This window comes from Ovis aries, chromosome 1 (assembly GCF_016772045.2).
Source record: "Ovis aries strain OAR_USU_Benz2616 breed Rambouillet chromosome 1, ARS-UI_Ramb_v3.0, whole genome shotgun sequence".
Lineage (NCBI taxonomy): Eukaryota > Metazoa > Chordata > Mammalia > Artiodactyla > Bovidae > Ovis > Ovis aries.
In genome coordinates, this window is record NC_056054.1 from 227,865,012 (window position 1) to 227,888,773 (window position 23,762).

A 23,762-nucleotide genomic window follows, 5' to 3' on the forward strand; every position below is an offset into this window, starting at 1 on the left:
TGATCCTTTGAGACATGTCATGTAACCAACCATTCTTACTCTCTGCTGTTAATTTCACATCTTGTCTACTATCCCTATATCCTACCCTCCATGCTGCTCCTTCCCCTGCTCTAGTTTTCAGCATAGGACCCTGCTTTAAGATATTAGGTGTCAGGGAGAGGGGAAACAAGAGGGGCAGAGAGATGTAATGGGGAAAGAAAAACAAACACTTGGTGCTCCTCTGTTCCTTCTATCTACTTGGCATCTCCTTTCTGTTTTTTATCTAAACTATAAACCAATGGGTTGGTAAAACATTGGTAGACCTCTGTGCCTGCCTGATAAGTTGATAAAGGTCAAAAAGCATTATTCAAGGCTTCTAATTACTATTTACACACTTTTTGTTGTTGTTGTTCAGTCACCCAGTCATGTCTGACTCTTTGTGACCCTGTGGACTGCAGCATGCCAGGCCTCCCTGTCCCTCACCATCTCCTGGAGTTTGCCCAAGTTCATGTTCATTGCTTCGGTGATGCCATCCAGTTATCTCACCCTCTGACACCCTCTCCTCCTTCTGCCCTCAATCTTTCCCAGCATCAGGGACTTCTCTAGTGAGTTGTCTGTTTACATCAGATGACCAGAATACTGAAGCTTCAGCTTCAGCATCAGTCCTTCCAGTGCATATTCAGGGTTGATCTCTCTTAAGATTGACTGGTTTGAGCTCCTTGCTATCTGGGGGACTTTGAGAAGTCTTTTCCAGCACCACAGTTCAAAGGCATCAATTCTTTGGTGGTCTGCCTTCTTTACGGTCTAGCTCTCACAACTGTATATGACCACTGGAAAGACCATAGCCTCGACTAGATAGACCTTTGTTGGAAGAGTAATGTCACTGCTTTTCAACGCTGTCTAGGTTTGTCATCGCTTTCCTGCCAAGAAGCAATCATCTTCTGATTTCATGGCTGCAGTCACCATTTGCAGTGATTTTGGAGTCCAAGAAGAGGAAATCTGTCACTGCTTCCACCTTTTCCCCTTCCATTTGCCTTGCAGTAAAGGGGCCGGATGCTATTATCTTAAATTTTTTTTAATATTTAGTCTTAAGCTGGCTCTTTCACTCTCCTCATCAAGAGGTTCTTTAGTTCCTCTTCACTTTCTGCCATTAGAGGGGTTTCATCTGTATATCTGAGGTTGTTGATGTTTCTCTTGCCTATCTTGATTCCAGCTTGTAACTCATCCAGCCTAGCATTTCTCATGATGTGCTCATCATATAGGTTAAACAAACAGGGTGATGGCAGACAGCCCTGTCATACTCCCTTCTTGATGTTGAACCAATCAGTTGTTCCATACAGGGTTCTAACTGTTGCTTCTTGACCCACATACAGGTTTCTCAGGAGACAGATACGATGGTCTGGTATTCCCATCACTCTAAGAGATTTCCACAGTTTGTCATGATCCACACAGTCAAAGGCTTTAGCATAGTCGATGAAACAGAGATAATGTTTTTCTGAAATTCCCTTGCTTTCTCTATGATCCAGTGAATGTTGGAAATTTGATCTCTAGTTCCCCTTCCTTTTCTAAACCCAGCTTGGACATCTGGAAGTTCTTGGTTTGCATAATGCTGAAGCCTAGCATGCAAGACTTTAAGCATGACCTTACTAGCATGGGAGATGAGTGCAATTGTCCGATGGTTAGCACATTCTTTGGTACTACCCTTCTTGGGAATTGGGATGAAGATTGACTTCTTCCAGTCCTGTGGTCACTACTGGGTCTTCCAGATTTGCTGACATAATGAATGCAAAACCTTGATTTATACACTTAAGACTCCCAAATATGTATCTCTCCTAGCCCTCTATCTTGCTCATGTTTGCTGTCAGAATCCAATTATCTACCTGCCTATTGAGCGTTCCCATTGGATGTCTCATATGTTTGAGTTCAAATTTATATTTATTCTCTCATAAACTTGATCCTCTTCCAAAGTAATCTGTCATCTTTTCAATCTATCCAAAGCTGGAAATTTAGGAGTTACTTTTGACATTTTCCTTTACCCTGTAGCGCTCATCCTCTTTACCACCAGCACCCTTGTCTAAGCTGATCCAAGTTTTTCTTGGTATAACATTATCTCTGCATCTACTTTGTCCTTTTCCTATCCATTCATCACATTGTACTCACAGTGATCTATTCACAGTGGAAATCTGATCATGTCACTCTTGACCCCTGACTCACTTAAATGAAACCATTAGTTTCCCATCATTTTTAGCAAAATATCAAAGACTGGGTAAGAATGACTTCAAATAATCAACAGAAGTAATTATAATTGCTACAAAACTCTCAAGAAACTTTATGTATTGTCTTCATTTCCAGATTATACAGCTGTTTTTGAAATCAGTTGGAATATTTGTTCCTATTGCATATTCATTCATTCAGCAGATATTTAATGAGTGTCTGCCATACTAGGGATATTTAGATATTACATGGTAATCCATTTAAAACAACAACAATAACAGTCTTTTGGTAAAATGTGTGGTCACTTTTAATGACTCGTTCGAAAAGGCTGCTGAATGGGACAAAGACAAATGTAGTGGTTAAGACTGGGAGCTTTGGAATAAGACCTGGGTTTGATTTCTCATTCTGCACATATTAGTCTTGTGATCTTGGACAGGTTACTGAGGCTCCTTAAGCCTCAATTTCCTTGTGTTTAAAATGATAATTACAAGAAACACATGTTTGTTGTCAGGGTTAAGTAAAATAGCATGTGAAACTCTCTTAGCTTACTGCCTGATACATAGTAAACCTTCAATAAATAGTAGCTATTGTTCATTCTTTAAATATTTATTGAGTGTCTCTAATGTGCCAGGTTTTAGGCACTGGGGATACAGCAATGAACAAAACTGACAAAGTCTGAGATGACAGTTCGATATTAAATGTTAGGACTAATATAAAAAGTAGGAGTAAGACGTATAAATACTTGGATCCAGTATAGAAATAAACTTATAAGAACATAGTCCAAAGAATGGCCTGCTTAGAAAGTAGAATAATCCCCATCTACAAAGATATTCCACAGTTTGTTGTGATCCACAGTCAAAGACTTTGGCTTAGTCAATAAAGCAGAAATAGATGTTTTTCTGGAACTCTCGCTTTTTCGATGATTCAACGGATGTTGGCAATTTGATCTCTGGTTCTTCTGCTTTTTCGAAATCCAGCTTGAACATCTGGAAGTTCATGGTTCACATACTGTTGAAGCCTGGCTTGGAGAATTTTGAGCATTACTTTGCTAGCGTGTGAGATGAGTGCAATTGTGCAGTAGTTTGAGCATTCTTTGGCATTGCCTTTCATTGGGATTGGAATGAAAACTGACCTTTTCCAGTCCTGTGGCCAGTGCTGACATAATGGCATAAAAAAAAGCTTATTTTCCAAATTTGCTGGCATATTGAGTGCAGCGCTTTCACAGCATCATCTTTGAGGATTTGAAATAGCTCAACTGGAATTCCATCACTTCCTCTAGCTTTGTTGGTAGGGATGCTTCCTAAGGCCCAATTGACTTCGCATTCCAGGATGTCCAGCTCTAGGTGAGTGATCATACCATTGTGATTATCTGGGTCATGAAGATCTTTTTTTATATAATTCTTCTGTGTATTCTTGCCACCTCTTCTTAATATCTTCTGCTTCTGTTAGGTCCATACCATTTCTGTCCTTTATTGTGCCCATTTTGCATGAAATGTTCCCTTGGTATCTCTAATTTTCCTGAAGAGATCTCTAGTCTTTCCCATTCTGTTATTTTCCTCTATTTCTTTGCATTGATCACCGAGGAAGGCTTTCTTGTCTCTCCTTGCTACTCTTTGGAACTCTGCAATCAAATGGGTATATCTTTCCTTTTCTCCTTTGCCTTTTGCTTCTCTTCTTTTCACAGCTATTTGTAAGACCTCCTCAGACAACCATTTTGCCTTTTTGCACTTCTTTTTCTTGGGGATGGTCTTGATCCCAACCTTTTGCACAATGTCATGAACCTCTGAGAAATTTGTATGTGGTCCGGAAGCAATAGTTAAAACTGGACATGGAACAACAGACTGGTTCCTAATCGGGAAAGGAGTACATCAAGGCTGTATATTGTTACCCTGCTTATTTAACTTCTATGCAGAGTACATCATGAGAAATGCTGGACTGGATGAAGCACAAGCTGGAATCAAGATTCCCAGGAGAAATCTCAATAACCTCAGATATGCAGATGACACCACCCTTATGGCAGAAAGTGAAGAACTAAAGAACCTCTTGATGAAAGTGAAAGAGGAGAGTGAAAAACTTGGCTTAAAGCTCAACATTCAGAAAACTAACATCATGGCATCTGGTCTCATCGCTTCATGGCAAATAGATGGGGTAACAGTGACAGACTTTATTTTCTTGGGCTCCAAAATCACTGCAGATAGTGACTGCAGCCATGAAATTAAAAGATGCTTGCTTCTTGGAAGAAAAGTTATGACCAACCTAGACAGCATATTAGAAAGCAGAGACATTACTTTCCCAACAAAAGTCCATCTAGTCAAAGCTATGGTTTTTCCAGTAGTCATGTATGAATGTGAGAGTTGGACTATAAACAAAGCTGAGCACCAAAGAATTGATGCCTTTGAACTGTGGTGTTGGATGAGACTCTTGAGAGTCCCTTGGACTACAAGGAGACCCAAACAGTACATCCTAAAGGAATTCAGTCCTGAATATTCACTGGGAGGACTGATACTGAAGCTGAAACTACAATATTTTGGCCACATGATGCAAAGAACCATGCTAGTAAAGTAATGCTCAAAATTCTCCAAGCCAGGCTACAGCAATATGTGAACCGTGAACTCCCTGGTGTTCAAGCTGGTTTTAGAAAAGGCAGAGGTTGCCAACATCCACTGGATCATGGAAAAAGCAAGAGAGTTCCAGAGAAGCATCTGTTTCTGCTTTATTGACTATGCCAAAGCCTTTGACTGTGTGGATCACAATAAACTGTGGAATACCAGACCACCTAACTTGCCTCTTGAGAAATCTGTATGCAGGTCAGGAAGCAACAGTTAGAAATGGACGTGGAACAACAGACTGGTTCCAAATAGGAAAAGGAGTCTGTCAAGGCTGTATATTGTCACCCTGCGTATTTAAGTTATATGCAGAGTACATCATGAGAAACGCTGGACTGGAAGAAACACAAGCTGGAATCAAGATTGCCGGGAGAAATATCATAACCTCGGATATGCAGATGACACCACCCTTATGGCAGAAAGTGAAGAGGAACTAAAAAGCCTCTTGATGAAAGTGAAAGAGGAGAGTGAAAAAGTTGGCTTAAAGCTCAACATTCAGAAAACGAAGATCATGGCATCCGGTCCCATCACTTCATAGTGATGGAGAAACAGTGGAAACAGTGTCAGACTTTATTTTTTGGGGCTCCAAAATCACTGCAGATGGTGACTGCAGCCATGAAATTAAAAGACGCTTACTCCTTGGAAGAAAAGTTATGACCAACCTAGATAGCATATTCAAAAGCAGAGACATTACTTTGCCGACTAAGATCCATCTAGTCAAGGCTATGGTTTTTCCTGTGGTCATGTATGGATGTGAGAGTTGGACTGTGAAGAAGGCTGAGCACCGAAGAATTGATGCTTTTGTTTTTTTTTTTTTCTTCTTCTTTTTTCAATTCTTACATGCGTTCCCAAACATGCACCCCCCTCCCACCTCCCTCCCCATAACATCTCTCTGGGTCATCCCCATGCACCAGCCCCAAGCATGCTGCATCCTGTGTCAGACATAGACTGGCGATTCAATTCTTACATGATAGTATACATGTTATTGAACTGTGGTGTTGGAGAAGACTCTTGAGGGTCCCTTGGACTGCAAGGAGATCCAACCAGTCCATTCTAAAGGAGATCAACCCTGGGATTTCTTTTGGAAGGAATGATGCTGGGGCTGAAGCTCCAGTACTTTGGCCACCTCATGCGAAGAGTTGACTCATTGAAAAAGACTTTGATGCTGGGAGGGATTGGGGGCAGGAGGAGAAGGGGACGACCGAGGATGAGATTGCTGGATGGCATCACTGACTCGATGGACGTGAGTCTGAGTGAACTCCAGGAGTTGGTGATGGACAAGGAGGCCTGGCGTGCTGTGATTCATGGGGTCGCAAAGAGTCAGACACAACTGAGCAACAGAACTGAACTGATGGGAAGAACTGACTCATTTGAAAAAACCCTGATGCTGGGAAAGATTGAAGGCTTGAGGAGAAGGGGATGACAGAGGATGAGATGGTTGGATGGTATCACCAACTGAATGGATATGAGTTTGAGTAAATTCCGGGAGTTGGTGATGGAGAGGGAAGCCTGGCATGCTGCAGTCCATGGGGTCGCAAAGAGTCGGACACGACTAAGGGACTGAACTGAACTGAACTAAACAAAGATATTCAAACACAGGATGATAAAATTATGTGATTGACTGATTAACAATAGACTCTTTGCATGCCTGTCTATATGGATGATGACTTTTTATAAAAGATCTTATTGTTTTCACTGTCATGATGTGAGTTCAGTCCCTACAAGCAACACATGGTTGGGAGAAAAAGAAAGCTTATATGTTTTTTGGCCACATGTATTTCTCTGTTTCCCTGGAAGTGAGTAAATAATAGGTCTCATAAACTAAGACTTCTAGGACTGTTGAAGCTGAGTGATGGGTACCTACTAGAATTTAAAGAAGGAAAAAGAAAAGAAAGCAGCAGGCAGATTTCTCCTGAATTGAACGTTTAATGGTCTGGTTGAAGAGGAGGATTCAGCCAAAGAGATCAGGAAGGGGCAAAGAAGATGAAATTTAAAAGCTACTCATTATGGAAAATTTCAAACTTATATAAAAATAGAACAGTATAATGAATATCCATGTACCCATCACTCAGCTTCAACAGTTAGTGATTTGTGAGTAATCTCTACCCACACTTTATCCCTCCCCACTATTGTTTAAAGGCAGATCCCAGTCATCATATTATTTTATCTATGAATGTTTCAGTATGTATCTTAAAGGGTTTTTTTAATCCAACCATAATATGATCACACCTTTAAAATTAATAGTAATTCTATTCAGTGTTCATATTTCTGTTTGTCTCATAAATGTTTTGTTTTGCTTTATGTTGTTTGATGCAGTATCCAGAAAAGATAGATGCATTGTGATTGGTTGATGCACTCTTAAGTTTCTTTAAATCTTCCATTTGTTTTTTGTATTTTATTTGGGCTTAGAGAACTTCTTATAATCTAGACTTTGTTAATTGCATCTTTGTGGTATCACTTAACATGTTCCTTTGCCCCGAATTAGCTGTGAATTGGTATTGAATGTAGAAACTTGATGACATACATGCCTGCATGCTCAATTGTGTCCAACTCTTTGCGACCTCATGGACTATATAGCCCACCAGGCTCCTCTGTCCATGGGATTCTCTGGGCAGGAATATTGGAGTGGGTTGCCATTTTCTCCTCCATGGGATCTCCCCCGCCCAGGGATAGAACCCATGTCTCCTGGGGCTCCCGCAGCTCCTGCATTGGCAGGTGGATTCTTTACCACTAAGCCACCTAGAAAGCCTTAGAAACTTGGTTAGGTTTAGATTTAAAATTTTCCTTCATCAGATGGAAGTAAATTTTTCCAGATCCATCAGAATTGGTATTATGTGTGTTTCTGTAATAACTGGTCATCTGTCTTTTTTGTGATGTTAGCTATTGACAGTTTTTGCTCGGATCCATTAATCAGTTATGGTGATATTCTAATTCTATCCTTCCAAAATTCTAGAATGATAGAATTTAAGTATTGGCTGATAAATATATTAGATTTTTTAGGATCCTTGAATTTCTATATTTATTTACATACTTTAGAAGAAAACTTTTTTTTTTTTAATTGGCTATGCTGATTTTTCATTGCTGGGCTAGAACTTTTTCTAGTTGTGGAGAGCAGGGGCTACTTTCTAGTTGCATTACGAGGGCTTCTTATTGCAGTAGCTTCTTTTGTTGCAGACCACAGGATCTAGAGTACGAACTTCAGTAATTTTGGAATGTGGGCTCAAGAGTTGCAGCTCGTGGACTCTAGAGCACAGGATCAGCAGTTATGGTGCACAGACTTAGCTGCCTTGTGGCATCTGAGGTCTTCACAGAGCAAGGATTGAACCCATGTCCCCTGCATTGACAGGTGGATCTTTAACCACTGGACCTCTGGGGAAGCCTGGGAACAGATTTTACTTTGTTAATATGTGTTATTCTATTTGAGAAGCATTGTCTTGCTGCTTTGTGCTGCTATCATTTATATTTGAATTTGAAAATTGCCTGCAATTTACTAAGATGCAGCCCTTGAGGGTGGTAGATATGCAAGTTATCCATGTGCCGTTCCCCCTGCACATTTGGTGGTGGTCTGTTTTCAAAAGCAAGTTAAGAGAGGTAGGAACTAGAAACTCCATGTGTGCATATTGATCCTTTATGTAAGTATTAATAAAAATAGTTTCTTTTACTTATACCACTTACATAAAGTAATCTTGCTTCATTCAAGTTATGCAAAAATTATACTTTGAAGTTATAACATCTTTTTTATATAATTTCCTTCTATTTAAAATCAGAAAGGATACATGGATTTTTTCCAGCCCCATAATCTAATGTTAAATTTGTTTCGTTGCCAAATAACCATTTTAAAGCTAGAGACATACTGTTCCCATAACTCTTATATAATTTGGAGTAAATTCCCTCTTAAATGTGGTAGAGAGACATTTGTTACCCAGGGTGTGCTTTTAGAGGCATTTACAATAGCACATATCATTTGACTGTTTACCTTTAGCATTGTTTTCAGTCAGATAATTAATACATATTTTATAATACTAATAATAACTATTATAATAGATAATACTTAGTATCTAGTATATAAATGCAGGATGGCAACCCACTCCAGTATTCTTGCCTGGAGAGTCCCAGGGACGGGGGAGCCTGGTGGGCTGCCGTCTACGGGGTCGCACAGAGTTGGACACGACTGAAGCGACTTAGCAGCAGCAGCAGCAGACATCATATTCTACACCTTCTACATAATTAAATGTATTGATGTTCCATAACAAAGTATCTCTTTGGAATTTTTGGAAAGCCCCAACCCAGATGCTTATGTACTTCCTGCTTAAAACTTCCAGTTTTGTGCAATCCAGAATTCCTTCCCCTGTCCTGTACAATCATAAAGAAATAATGGGAAATGGAACTCTTAAGATGCCAAAGAGGTGGTTCACTGGAGTCTCCACCCATAGTACCCCACTGGAATCAGAGCCTTAGGAATCTAGAGGGGGATAAAATGAGAGAGGCTTTCTGTTTCTCCTCTTTTGAGCCTCTAAAAATTGTTTTTTGCCCGCTCTGGTTTTCTGCTTTTGTTCCTCTATATTCTAGTACCTCTGCACTTTTTTCCTCTGTATCTTTTTTTTTCTCTCTGAAAGGCTTAAAGTCACAGAGAAATAAGGAAACTTTGTGAGGAGTTTGTGGTGGGTAGCAAATACTGACCCTTGCATTTAGCAATATTGTTTGGGCTATAAGAAATCATTGTACTAGAGTTTGGCATTATCATTTGTGTTATACATGACTTATATTCATAATTTTTCTTATCTTTAATATCTCTCATTTGTTATTCATCAGTTAATACACACATCATATCTAAAATACTTCTTAAAGTTACTATTTATGTCAAACCAAAGCATGTCAAGAACCAAACAGATTTTCCTACTAAGCAATCCCATGTTGAGAAAATTCTAGTTTTCTTAAAAAACAAGTTTATAATAATTGACTCTGATAAACTATGACCGCCTATTTTGAAGTCATATGGCATATTAGAAAGCAAGACAACTTGAGAAATAATATACTCTGATTATTACAATGATCATTTCCCATACATGGAAACAATGAACAGTATATGTTGTGTGAAAATTGTATAAATCATATGTTGAATTGGTTTTTAGTTCTTTTCTACTACTATCCTTCTACTTCTCTGTATATTCATTCTATTATTTTTTGAGAGTTCGATATTGAAACTCCAACAAAAAAATCTTTATTTACTTAAAAAACTTATTGTAATATATAATGGAGCTATATGTCACCTTGTTCTGTATTTTCCAAGTCTCCTGTAAATATGTTGTGATATTTTTACAATTTAGAAAAATCCAGTGAGCAGTGTAGGAGAGCTATACTGTACTAGGTTGTTCCTGGCTCAACTGATACGAGTTATGCATAGGATGATGGGCTGAGTGCTGTCCAAAACCTACATGCAAAAACAGACCTGGAACTGCAGAATAATATTGGCATCTCCCTCTGTATTATCAGTATGTAGATTTTATGCCTCTGGTGTTATACCTCTGATTTTAGTGATTAATTTAGTTCTGAGTGACTGAACTGAACTGAAGAATCAGATGGCAAAAGGCATTTTGTCAGACTTTTATCCTCAAATTTTATTTTCATAATACTAATATTTTTAATTTGTTATGCTAAAAATGTAAGGATATCAGTATTTAGTTAAATATTGAACAGAATAAATTCATTCGTTTCAGTTCAGTCACTCGATCGTGTCTGTCCATCACCGACTCCCGGAGTCCACCCAAACTCATGTCCATCGAGTCGGTGATGCCATCCAGCCATCTCATCCTCTGTTGTCCTCTTCTCCTCCTGCCCCCAATCCTTCCCAGCATCAGGGTCTTTTCCAATGAGTCAACTCTTCGCATGAGGTGGCCAAAGTATTGGAATTTCAGCTTTAGCATCAGTCCTTCCAAAGAATACCTAGGACTGATCTCCTTTAGGATGGACCAGTTGATCTCCTTGCATTCCAAGGAACTCTCAAGAGTCTTCTCCAACACCACAGTTCAAAAGCATAAATTCTTCGGCACTCAGCCTTCTTCACAGTCCAACTGTCCCATCCAATGTAAAAGCCATAGCCTTGACTAGACGGACCTTAGTCGGCAAAGTAATGTCTTTGCTTTTTAATATGCTATCTAGGTTGGTCATAACTTTCCTTCCAAGGAGTAAGCATCTTTTAATTTCATGGCTGCAGTCACCATCTGCAGTGATTTGGGAGCCCCCCAAAATTAAGTCTGACACTGTTTCCACTGTTTCCCCGTCTATTTCCCATGAAGTGGTGGGACCAGATGCCATGATCTTTGTTTTCTGAATGTCGAGCTTTAACCCAACTTTTTCACTCTCCTCTTTCACTCTCATCAAGAGGCTTTTTAGTTCCTCTTCACTCTCTGCCATAAGGGTGGTGTCATCTGCATATCTGAGGTTATTGATATTTCTCCCAGCAGTCTTCACTCCAGCTTGTGCTTCTTCCAGCCCAGCGTTTCTCATGATGTACTCTGCATATAACTTAAATAAGCAGGGTGACAATATATAGCCTTGATGTACTCCTTTTCCTATTTGGAACCAGTCTGTTGTTCCATGTCCAGTTCTAACTGTTGCTTCCTGACCTACATACAGGTTTCTCAAGAGGCAGGTCAGGTGGTCTGGTATTCCCATCTCTTTCAGAATTTTCCACAGTTTATTGGGATCCACACAGTCAAAGGGTTTGGCATAGTCAATAAAGCAGAAATAGATGTTTTTCTGGAACTCTCTTGCTTTTTCGATGATCCAGCAGATGTTAGCAATTTGATCTCTGGTTCCTCTGCCTTTTCTAAAACCAGCTTGAACATCTGGAAGTTCACGGTTCATGTATTACTGAAGCCTGGCTTGGACAGTTTTGAGCATTACTTTACTAGTGTGTGAGATGAGTGCAATTGTGCAGTAGTTTGAGCATTCTTTGGCATTGCCATGCTTTGGGATTGGAATGAAAATTGACCTTTTCCAGTCCTGTGGCCACTGCTAGTTTTCCAAATTTGCTGGCATATTGTGTGCAGCACTTTCACAGCATCATCTTTCAGGATTTGAAAGAGCTCAACTGGAATTCCATCACCTCCACTAGCTTTGTTTGTAGTGATGCTTCCTAAGGCCCGCTTGACTTCACATTCCAGGATGTCTGGCTCTAGGTGAGTGATCACACCATCATGATTATCTTGGTCATGAAGATCTTTTTTGTACAGTTCTTCTGTGTATTCTTGCCAGCTCTTCTTAATATCTTTTGTTTCTGTTAGGTCCATACCATTTCTGTCCTTTATCGAGCCCATCTTTGCATGAAATGTTCCCTTGGTATCTCTGATTTTCTTGAAGAGATCTTTCCCATTCTGTTGTTTTCCTCTATTTCTTTGCATTGATCGCTGAGGAAGGCTTTCTTATCTCTCCTTGCTATTCTTTGGAACTCTGCATTCAAATGGGAATATCTTTCTTTTTCTCCTTTGCTTTTCGCTTCTCTTCTTTTCACAGCTATTTGTAAGGCCTCCCCAGACAGCCATTTTGCTTTTTTGCATTTCTTTTCCATGGGGATGGTCTTGATCCCTGTCTCCTGTACAATATCACGAACCTCCGTCCATAGTTCATCAGGCACTCTGTCTATCAGATCTAGTCTCTTAAATCTATTTCTCACTTCTACTGTATAATCATAAGGGATTTGATTTAGGTCATACCTGAATGGTCTAGTGGTTTTCCCTACTTTCTTCAATTTAAGTCTGAATTTGGCAATAAAGAGTTATGATCTGATCCACAGTCAGCTCCTGGTCTTGTTTTTGCTGACTGTATAGAGCTTCTCCGTCTTTGGCTGCAAAGAGTATAATCAGTCTGATTTTAGTGTTGACCATCTGGTGATGTCCATGTGTAGAGTCTTCTCTTGTGTTTTTATACAGACTTATAAAATGGTCAGGATAGTTGGACCCTTACTTTGGGGAATTCACTTGAATTTTCTTATGATTTCAGTGAACTTTTCAATGAGCATTTATCATACATCTACTCAGTAATACCCACCAAAGAGAAGTGAAACCCACATCTCCCTTTAATAAATGTATAGGTTAATTCAAGGAACAAATTCATAATAGTTACAATACACTCTGAGCAGGACTATAATAATAGTATGTAAGGAATGTTCTGTAGCATAGAAAGATGTAATGATCATTTATTTCTCCAAGGAGAGCTGGTCAGGGAGAATAGATCATGTTTGGTCTGGACCCTGAAGTATAAACAGAAATTTACAAGATGGATAAGGTAGGGGCCATGACATACCTTTCATATTGAAGAATGAGTAGAGGGAAAAACATAGAGCATTTGTCCCACCCTCTCACCCCAGAACTGCCCATAGAGGTCAACATATCAGTGCTGATAACGTTTTATTTCTCATTATAGGGCTCTTGAATTGGCTGTAAAATACAAAACACATGTTGACACAGTTCTTGCTTACCGTCAAAAATTTTTGGAGACATTTGGTAAACAGGAAACTAATAAACGATACCTGCAGTATGCCGAAGGTGTAAGTATTATGCAGTATTTGATAATAATTATATGCTTTATATATTATTTGTCTCAATGAGACAAAATTGAATAACTTTCCTACTGCAGTCTCTAAAAATAACTGCTTCTTGTCTTTCAATGTTGCAGTTTTGGCTATATAATTATATTACAGAATATTTTTCTGGACTCTTAGAGCCATGTTTTGCTTAACTCAAGTCTGTTCTTACAGTTTCCAATTTACGTTAAGGTTGTGTCCTAACTGATATTTTTAGATAAACAACATAAAATGTGAAGATAAAGGCTTCTAACTCCTGAATTTTGTCTTCCACCAGCTGCCCTTTCTATTCCAGGGAAATAAGCACAGAGGGCAGTGGCCAGAGCTTGGATACTTTGTCACTTTGCAGATTCTAGGGAGCCTGGTTGCACTTAAAGAGGTGCCTCACCTGGGTAGACTTCACCACCTAGAACCAAAGAAGGCTGACCCTTTGCCTCTTAAGTTCCTACCAGAACTTAAGGTTTTGTCAATCCAGTTAGGAAAAAAGCCATTCTAGTACATAACAGCAGACAAGGCAAGCCAGTGCCTAGAACAGAAATGATTGTGGCCGCCTGCCCAGATACTTCTAGATTCAAATGGCAAAAATAGAGCTCACTTCTAGCCATGGGAGATCCAATTTGTAAACCCAAGACAGGGCTAACTAACCTTTCTTCCAGTTCTGCAAACTAATTGGTTTCCTTATCCTTTTAGGCACTCATATATTCAAAATGTGTTTATAAGTACTCAGTCTGGATTAGGCACCACACTAGGTGTTAAATCAGACATGGCTTCTGTCTTCATGGAGCTTATAGACCACGTAGGGGCTTTCCTGGTGGCTCAGATGGTAAAGAATCTGCCTGCAATGGAGGAGACCCAGGTTTGACCCCTGGGTTGGGAAGATCTCCCCGGAGAAGGGAATGGCTTCCCACTCCAGTATTCTTGCCTGGAGAATCCCTTGGACAGAGGAGCCTGGTGGGCTACATACAGTGCATGGGGTTGCAAAGAGTTGAACACGACTGAGTGACTAACACTTTCACTTTCTTACACAGACCATGTGGGAGTGTTTCTCGGTGGGGATAGAATGTTCTGCTTCATTGTGGGGGTGGGTAAAATATATTAACCCGTACTCTTTGGAAGAGGAAAGAGGATGTAGAGAGAGGCAACTACTAAAGACATTATCCATTTGCTGAATGTAGAATATCGAGTGTCGTGACTCACATTTTTGGACTTCAGGGCAGCCTGGAGAATCCCATGGAGAGAGGAGCCTTGTAGGCTACAGTCCATGGGGTCGCAAAGAGTCGGACACGACTGAGCAACTTCACTTCACTTTCAGGGTAATGAAGACTTTGGAGCTATTCTTAGTTCTGCAGTGTAACTTCATTATCTGGATCCAGGATAGACACAGTTGTGGGTTTCTTGGTAGAAAGGGACATATTTTATAGAAGCTTCACAATTTTTTTTTGTTTGATTCAGAAATGAATTGTTTGGGCTATTAGCCTTCCGTAAGAGCTCTGAGGGTTGTACTTTTTAATTCACAGAATATGACAGCAGCCACCAACACTATGGTGTGAAACAGCCCAGAAAATCATTGGTCAGCTAATCTCTTTTGTCTGTTTTGAAAATATGACAGTACGTTGAAAATGAGCACCCACTTTAAATTTCCTTTACTATATAGTTTTGAAGCAAATTAATACTACTCTGCTTCCTCTTCATCATATTATTATCAATATTTTTTTCACTGTGTTCACATTAGGTGCTTTTGAGGACATAGAAAATATAGTTTTTACCTCAAAGTTATATTTCAGATCCTGAAAACTTAAAACTCTTATCCTCTTTTTCATTATATATGTATTCAACTATAAATAACATGTTAGTACTTCAATCATAAGAGTAGCTGAAATGTTCAAAATGGGATAATCAGAACAACATGACTTTTCTTGGGTATTTTGTTTCCTTTTTTTGAGCCCCTATGGCACCATGTTCTAGTTTCCAACTTGTCTTCATAAATGTAAATTGGAAGTTAACTAGAAATCATAAAACAGTATCTTAAGATGAAAATCTTAAATAAAAGCCGAAGAATTGATGCTTTTGAACTGTGGTGTTGGAGAAGACTCTTGAGAGTCCCTTAGACTGGAAAGAGATCCAACCAGTACATCCTAAAGGAGATCAGTCCTGGGCGTTCATTGGTAGGACTGATGTTGAAGCTGAAACTCCAATACTTTGGCCACCTGATGCAAAGAGTTGGCTCATTTGAAAAGACCCTGATGCTGGGAAAGATTGAGGGCAGGAGGAGAAGGGGACAACAGAGGATGAGATGGTTGGATGGCATCACTGACTCAATGGACATGGGTTTGGGTGGACTCTAGGAGTTGGTGATGGACAGGGAGGCCTGGTGTGCTGCAGTTCACAGGGTCGCAAAGAGTTGGACATGACTGAGCGACTGAACTGAACTGAACTAAGATGAAAATAATCTTTGACTTAAAATTTCTTAACCAAAATTGTGATTATATAAACTTTTTGTTTCAGAACTAAGAACTGAATAGAAAAAGATCATTTTTGTAAACCTTGAAAAATTTATTCTAGATAGTTGGTGAATTCAAATGGCTTCACAATGCATAACATAAAAGTTTATAAGAAGTGAGGCTTGACATACATTCATATTTATGAGCCCTGAAATGTTATTTGGGCCTTTCTAGTTTAAAATGTGGAAATCTGAGATCTATACAAGGTGGTCTTCTAAGAACTCCATTAGAGTCATTATACCTGGTCTACAGTGGTGTTCAGCAAGTGTTTGTAAGATAATTCATTAGTCTGGCAAATAAAATCCACCTGAGGAATACGTTCAGTTCACTGAATACAAACTCTGTGCAAAAAGAAAAGTAAAAGAGCCAGGAAATGTTTAAAGAATTATGCTCAGAGAAAGAAAAAAGGAATGATAAATAGGAGAGAAAATAGTGAGAGATTAAGTGGTAGCTCACTTCCTGGATAATTAGTGATCTCTCATTCATTCAGTATTTCTTGAGTACCTCCTGCAGACAATGTATTATTCTTGGTGGTTGGGATATAATAGTAAACCTGGCAGACACTGACCCTTTGAAATTTGTATTCAAATAGAGGCGACAGATAATTATATAGTTAATTGTTCATTTCATTTGTGATAATAGTTTTGAAGGTAGTATGCATAGTGCTATAAGACTTTATGAATGTGGAGCCTGACCTAGAATGGGGGTATCAGCAAAGATTTTTCAAAGGAAAGCAAATGATGTTAGAGCTGAACTCTGAAGGATGGGTAGAAACCAATCAAGGGGAGAGGGTGTAGGGATGGACACATTCCAGGATAGGGAAGGCTCTGAAGTGGTTAAGAGTGATGAGCAAAGGGGAGGTTGACCTGAGAGTTTCATAGGGCACATTAGGTAAGTTGGATTTACAATAAGATTAAAGATACTGAATGAAAGTGACATGATCACTTTTCCATTTTAAAAATCCCAATTTCTAAGTAGAAACAGAAACTTAGAATTTTTCACAAATTATCCTGTTTTCCCCCCACTTGGAAATTATATACTTAGCATTTGTTAGTTTTAATTTCTTTCTTTTTTCCACAAAATTATCTTGAGTAGGGTTTTATCAGTCAGTCAAAGGATATGATAATAAGAGCAAATGCATGGGATCTTGAAAAAATGGTGGAGTACAGAGGGGGTGCCTTGGGTCCTGAGTGACTGGAATATTGATGGGACCAGACATTGAAACATCTTAATACTATGCTAACAGATTTCATAATGAAGGCAATGCGAAGACTTGAGGTTTGTAATCAAGAGAATGACTTGAAAGATAGCTTCTTAGGTGGAAAATGGTTTGAAGGTGAGAGTGGTGACCAGGAGGCCAGTTACTATAATAGTTTCACCAGGAGATGGAAAGGGTAGGATTAATGTAAGGAAAAAAATCAGAAAAATTAATAGAACATTGTGGTTAGAGGTAGGAGGAGAGCAGTGAGTTAAGTCAAGGCGTTTGAGAACAACTTCAGCATTCCTAGCGTGGGTGACTGGTGGAGGAACATGAGCATATACAAGTTGTGGACCTTTTTGTTTGAATACATGAAAATAGGCCATTTTTTGCATTAGAAGTCCCTGTGGGATAGACCCTATCTACGTGGAGATGTCTAGCGGGCAGTTGGAAATACCAATGTGAACATCGAAGGGTATTGATAAAGGAAGAATGAGGGCTAGATAAATAAATCTTCGATCATGACAATTTAAGTTGAAGCTATGTGAGTTGATGAGATTTCTTAGGGAAAGTATGTAAAAGCTGTGTTTGGAACCCTAGTGAATGCTAATAGTGAAGAGAGTACCAAGGAGAAAGATATAGAAGACAAAGAAAGAAAAAAGATTGAGGACATTTAGAAAGGAGAGCAGAAACCAGAAGGGGAGGATATACTGAAAGAGATTTTGAAGAGCTGGAATGGAATCAGCAAGGTCCAGGGGATGCTTCTACAACGAGGCCTTTTTTTTCCTCTGTTAGGTGCTCTTCCCCAGATATACTGATTAATCTTCAGATTTTCACATCATTAATTTTCAATTTTCTCAGGGAGGCCTTCTCTGCTCACTCTATCTGAAGTTCAGCACTCATCCCCTCAACTCCACCCGTGGTACTGCCTCCCTCCCCTGTTTCTGAAACTCTTACCACTATCATTTGTCTCTGTTTCTCTCTATATAAAGACACTGATTTTTATCTTTTTATTCACTGCTAAATCCATGTGCCTAGAGCAATCCTTGGCATAGAGCGAACATTAAATATTTGTTGAATGAGTAATTGAGTCATATAGAGAAGGAATATAGGATGAGGAATTAAAACACTTAATGGTGGCGTTAGTGAAGTTTCTGAAGTATAGTGGGAACACAGTTATATCACAGTGGTCTGAGAAGTGGATGAGAGTCGGGAATGAAAAGAAGAATGAAGGTAGTAGCTTGTAGGGAGACAGAATAGAGAAGGATGAGAAGGAGCAGCCAGTGAAGAGAAGGAAATTGAAATATGTAGGTAATAATTGAAGGTCGATGTTCTAAAGGAGTCTCAGATAAGATCAGGGACTTATGTGAAGATGCTGGGCTGAGACAGAAGGGAAAGAGAGGCGTGGGTACAGATGTACCTACTTTTGTGAAAGGAAGGAAATTAAGTGAATTCTACCTAATGGTCACTATATTCTCTCTAAAGTAGGAAGCTGATTTTCAGTTGAGAGTAAGAGAGGTGAGGTAGAGGATGGAGAGCCATTTGATATGATTTTGAAATTACTTCTATGTGAATATAAAGAATTGACTGGCTCAGGACTAGAAAAAGAAGTGCCAAAGAGTATTAACACTCCCTAGAAGAGAAAAGGATGTGTTTTAACATAGAAGTCACTTGACAGCTGTCATGAGTACATCCTTATCTGAAACCCACTATTAAAAATACTCTATTCCAGAGACTAAATTATCAGAACATTGTTCTAAAACTGGACAGATGCCAGAGTGAAAGGGAAACATTTATTTTCAGTAGGATAGCTATCAACTGACACCCTCATTTGTACTATAACAAGTAACTACTATAGATGTCATCAGTCTACTTGATACACTTCTGGTGAAGCTGAGCAACAGTTGTTTAGTTTATCAACAATATATGGTTTTATTGTGATTGATTCAGGAAACATATGTAAGTCAATTTAAAGCTGGAAGAAGGACAAGGTATTCATCAAGTTTTGTCTTTCTCTTTGAAATGTTTTCTTAGATGAATGTTCTGCCATTTAAAAAATATCAGGTTCTGGCCAGATTGAAAAATGAGCCTTTCAAATAATCTAACATTTGCTCTGCCTTTCATTGAGTTGTCACTTGCATCTTAGCACAGACATTCATCTTCTATGAGTAAGAAGGATTCTTTTAATTCATCTATTTTATATATTACAGACAAATATATGGAATGATTATCTTAATAAAGGTGACCAATAATATCCACAAATTGCTTCACAGAAATTAGAGAAAGGATTTTGGCATAAAAAAGAACCAAATACTTAATTCTACCTACATCCAGCACAAAATAAAAGAGGCATGAAGTCCTGTGTTAAATTAGTCTCAGTTATTTAAGATAAATCTGTTCAAGCAGCACATATCACCACAGTCTGCTTTAATACTGCTTATTCTACTCAGCTCCCCTACATGGAGGTGAAAGAAAACCTATTTACTTTTGGTGCAGTCTAGGAGTTTGGGTTCATTTCAAATTAAATCAGAGTTAAGTTTAAGCTGGGACCCCATTTTTTCCCATGTCTTGCCTGAGAGGACACACATTTCTAAGTTAGTGATCTCCAGACTTTAAAAATCTGAATGCTTTTCCCTAAAGAACTTGTCTGTGGGACTCGGGGTAGCTGCTGCTGCTAAGTCACTTCAGTCATGTCTGACTCTGTGCGACCCCATAGACGGCAGCCCACCAGGCTCCCCCGTCCCTGGGATTCTCCAGGCAAGAACACTGGAGTGGGTTGCCATTTCCTTCTCCAATACATGAAAGTGAAGAGTGAAAGTGAAGTTGCTCAGTCGTGTCCGACTTTTAGCGACCCCATGGAGTGCAGCCCACCAGGCTCTTCCGTCCATGGGATTTTCCAGGCAAGGGTACTGGAGTGGGGTGCCATTGCCTTCTCTGGGTAGAGTCCACTCCTAACACCAAGTCTGTTGGGCTTTAGTGGAGGGAAGGGATATAGTGGAGGGGCAGGGCTGGATCTTGGTGGGGATCAGTGGTCAACATGCAACAGATATAAATATTATCACTTTATTCTTTTTAGTTGTCTTTCAACCTTGTTCTCCCGCTATTTCATCTAATATCTTTTCATCATTGTCTTACCACCAAGTCTTCATATTATTTTAAGAGTTGTTGCAAAGGAGCCCCTTTGCAGAGTATGCTCTGGTGAAGCAGATACTCCCCTATCTTTCTTCATAGCTAGGTTCCTGATGGAAACCTCAGTGTAAGAGTGCTGAAGTGTTGATGCGCTTGAAACATGGCCTGATGGCCAGGGCTCTGTCCATTTTCCCTCTTGTTTGGAGAAGAGCAATCCACCTTACCTGCCCTTCCCACCTCATACCTGAGCAGAATCCTAGGGTTTCATAGTTGAGATGTACTTTTTATAAACAACTACAACTAGACTTTGGTCTTTTGCATCACAGTGAAAGTCTTTGCTTTTTATGGTGATAATTGTTCTAGTAGGAATTACTTAACGCTATGTCATTTGCGAGGGAGCATTATTTCTTCTTTTCTTTCCCACCATCTTTCTCTAATGTTGTGGAAGTCATACATTCTATTTTTGTTTACTCTTAGCTACTTTGGATTAAATAAAAAGGTCTTATACTATATATGCGCATTTCTTTTCTTCTACCACAGCTCCAAATAGACTGGGAGAAAATCAAAGCCAAAATTGAGATGGAAATTACTAAAGAGCGAGAGCGGTCATCTGGCAGCCAGCCCACCAAGAGTACTGGTCTAAAGCACTAAATGTCATGATTACCTTTAAGAAGTTTTACCTTTTGAAACTGAGTCTGATTAATCAAGGATAAGCATGTTTTCATTGCTAAAGAAAAAGGCAGAATCTCCAAGTATAAGCACTTGCTGTGTATTTAATACCAAAAGTACATTCAGAAAGACTGAGCACAAAATAACTGCTGAAATTTCATCTTTTATCTTTTTAGTCCAATAATTAGCAAATATTCCTATATACTTATGATACATCCATGTCGTATTGCTTACATCCTAGTTTTCTGTCCATTATTTTATCCCTGAATCTTCAGTATGAACAGATATTAATGCTAATAATAAAACACTGGACTCTTTAAAATGTATGTTATCGTTCATTTCTATTTGAGCTCTAAATTGTAAAGTGCCCCAAAAGTTTATTTAAACAACAAAAAATGAAGATTGATTTATGAACTATATATAATAATATGTATACTTGTATATGTTCACAGCAACATTATTCACAAAAGCAAAGTGGTGGGCAAAAAAAGATATACATCAGCAGATGAATGGATAAACAAAATGTGGTGTATACACAAAGTGGGATATTATACAGCCTTTGGAAAGAATGAAATTCTGATACATGGATGAATCTTGAAAATAGCGTGCTAAGTGAAAGAAGTCAGACACAACAGGTCAAATATTGTAGAATCCCACTTACATGAGGTATAAAAATAGACAAGTTCATTGAGACAGAAAGGAGAACAGTAGTTGCCAGGGACTGTTGGGAGGGAAAATTAAGGCGCTATTGTTTCATAAGTTCAGAATTCCTGTCTGGCTTGAATGAGTTCTGGAAAGTGATAGTCGTGATGGTTGCCCAACATTGTGAATGTACTTAATGCCTAAATGGTAAATTTTGTTATATCTATTTTATCATAATTATAGAAATATATCTAGAACAGGCAAGAAATATTTTTCTCATTCCTTTTCTGACTTAAGAATGTTTAGGCACTAGACTCTGGAGTCTGAATTTGTGAAAATCTCCTTGAATTATCAACCCATTTGACTAGCTTTCATTCAGTATGTCCCCAAATTATTATTACCACAAAAGCTTTTTAACATAGCACAAATAATCCTTAGAAATTCTTCCATGAAACCATTTTTGGAAATGGTACATTATAGAGTGGGCATGTGCATATACATGGGAAAGTGATGCCCTCTCTCACCCTCATTTTAATGAATATGTTTAGTTTTTTTTAAATGAAAATGTTCCTGTCTTTTCAACATATTCCTTTTCCTTGCTGAAATGTTGTAATGTTCTGTTCTTCATGCAGATGCTGGGTACAATGGTGTGTTCAATTTGTGAAATGTGATTGAGTGGTTTACTTGTAAGTTGTACTTAAATACATTTGTTTTGTTTTCTTATATTACAATAAAAAATTTAAAAAGAAAGCTGAAGCCCAAACATATGAACCTGAAATTCAAGTTCGTCCATTCCCTAACATGAATTTCTGATTGTTTCCCTCAATACTGTCCTCCAACCAGCTATAGGAAAGGACAGTATTTGCCCTGTAGCCTCTGACACATGTCTTTTGCTTACTCTGCAGAAGTTCTTTCCTCCAACAGAATTATACAATACAGACACACCTTGGAGATATTGTGGGTTTGGTTCCAGACCACTGCAGTAAAGTGAAATATTGTAATAGAATAAATTACGTGAATTTTTTTGTTTCCAAGTGCATATAAAAGTTATGTTCACACTGTATTGTAGTCTATTATGCATACAACAGTGTTATGTCTTAAAAAAACACCATGTACATGCCTTAATTTAAAAATACTTTATTGATTAAAAAATGCTAACCATCATCTGAGCTTTCAGCGAGTTATAATCTTTTTACAATAATAACATCAAAGATCACTGATCACAAATCACCATTATAAATATAATAATGATGAAAGGACTTGAAATTTTGTGAGAACCACCAAAATGTGACACAGAGACACTAAGTGAGCAAATGTCTTTGGGACAATGATGCCACGGACCAATAAGACTTGCTCAATGCAAAGTTGCCGGAAACCTTCAATTTGTAACAATGTTTTTTTTAGTATCTGTGGAGCACAATAAAGTTAAATGCAATTAAAAAAAAAAAAAAAAAGAAAGCTGGTCAGAAGGGTAAATTTTATGTTTATTTTACTATAATTTTAAAAGTCATAAAATATAATGAAATATTTCTGCATTCTAACAAGTCTCTGATAGCCAACTTGATGCCCTGACATTCAGTTCAGTTGATAATACCCAGAGTGTGTGCTCAGTTGCTCAGTCGCATCTGACTCTTCATAATCCCATGGACTGTAGCCCACTAGGTTCCTCTGTCCATGGAATTTTCCAGACAAGAATACTGGAGTGGGTTGCTACTTCCTACTCCAGGGGATCTTCACGACCCAGGGATCAAACCCACATCTCTTGTGTCTCCTGTACTGGCAGGCAGATTCTTTACCACTAGTGCCACCTGGTAAGCCCAGAGTTAGTGTAGGTCTCACAAATTAAAGGGCAAGATCCTCAGCTAAATTACTCTTCAGTTGCCAGTCCGCTAGTGGGGACCCTAGGATACTCATACCCCTCTGACTTGGCTGAAAATTTGGGGATTTCTACCACCCACTTCAGGTTTGATAATTGACCAGAATGACTCACTGGACTCACTGAAACATTTTCTGTTACAGTTTTACTATAAAAGATATAATTTAAGAACAGCCAAACGGAAGAGATGCATAGAGTAAGGCCTGGGAGGAAGGAGAGGTGTCAGGGCAAAGGAGACATAGAGCTTCCACACCATCTCCTCATAGAACCCAGGCATGTCCATCATCCTCCCAGCACATCAGTATGTTCACCAACTAGGTGAACATACCTAGCTCCCCTAGGTCTTGCTGTCCTGAATTTTGTA

The 23,762-nt window shown here is 38.8% G+C and overlaps 1 protein-coding gene across 5 annotated transcripts in view; it reads left to right on the forward strand.

Annotated features, from left to right (window-relative positions):
* IFT80 (intraflagellar transport 80) overlaps positions 1–22,272 on the forward strand; it is a 130,662-nt gene extending 108,390 nt beyond the window's left edge. For all 5 annotated transcript variants that reach the window (XM_060405278.1, XM_060405276.1, XM_060405273.1 and 2 more), the window contains 2 exons: positions 13,224–13,347; positions 20,752–22,272. In XM_060405278.1, coding sequence (XP_060261261.1) covers positions 13,224–13,347; positions 20,752–20,862 — 235 coding nt within the window. In that variant the 3' untranslated portion in view covers positions 20,863–22,272. The remainder of the gene's footprint in view (positions 1–13,223; positions 13,348–20,751) is intronic.
* Positions 22,273–23,762: the final 1,490 nt, after the last annotated feature.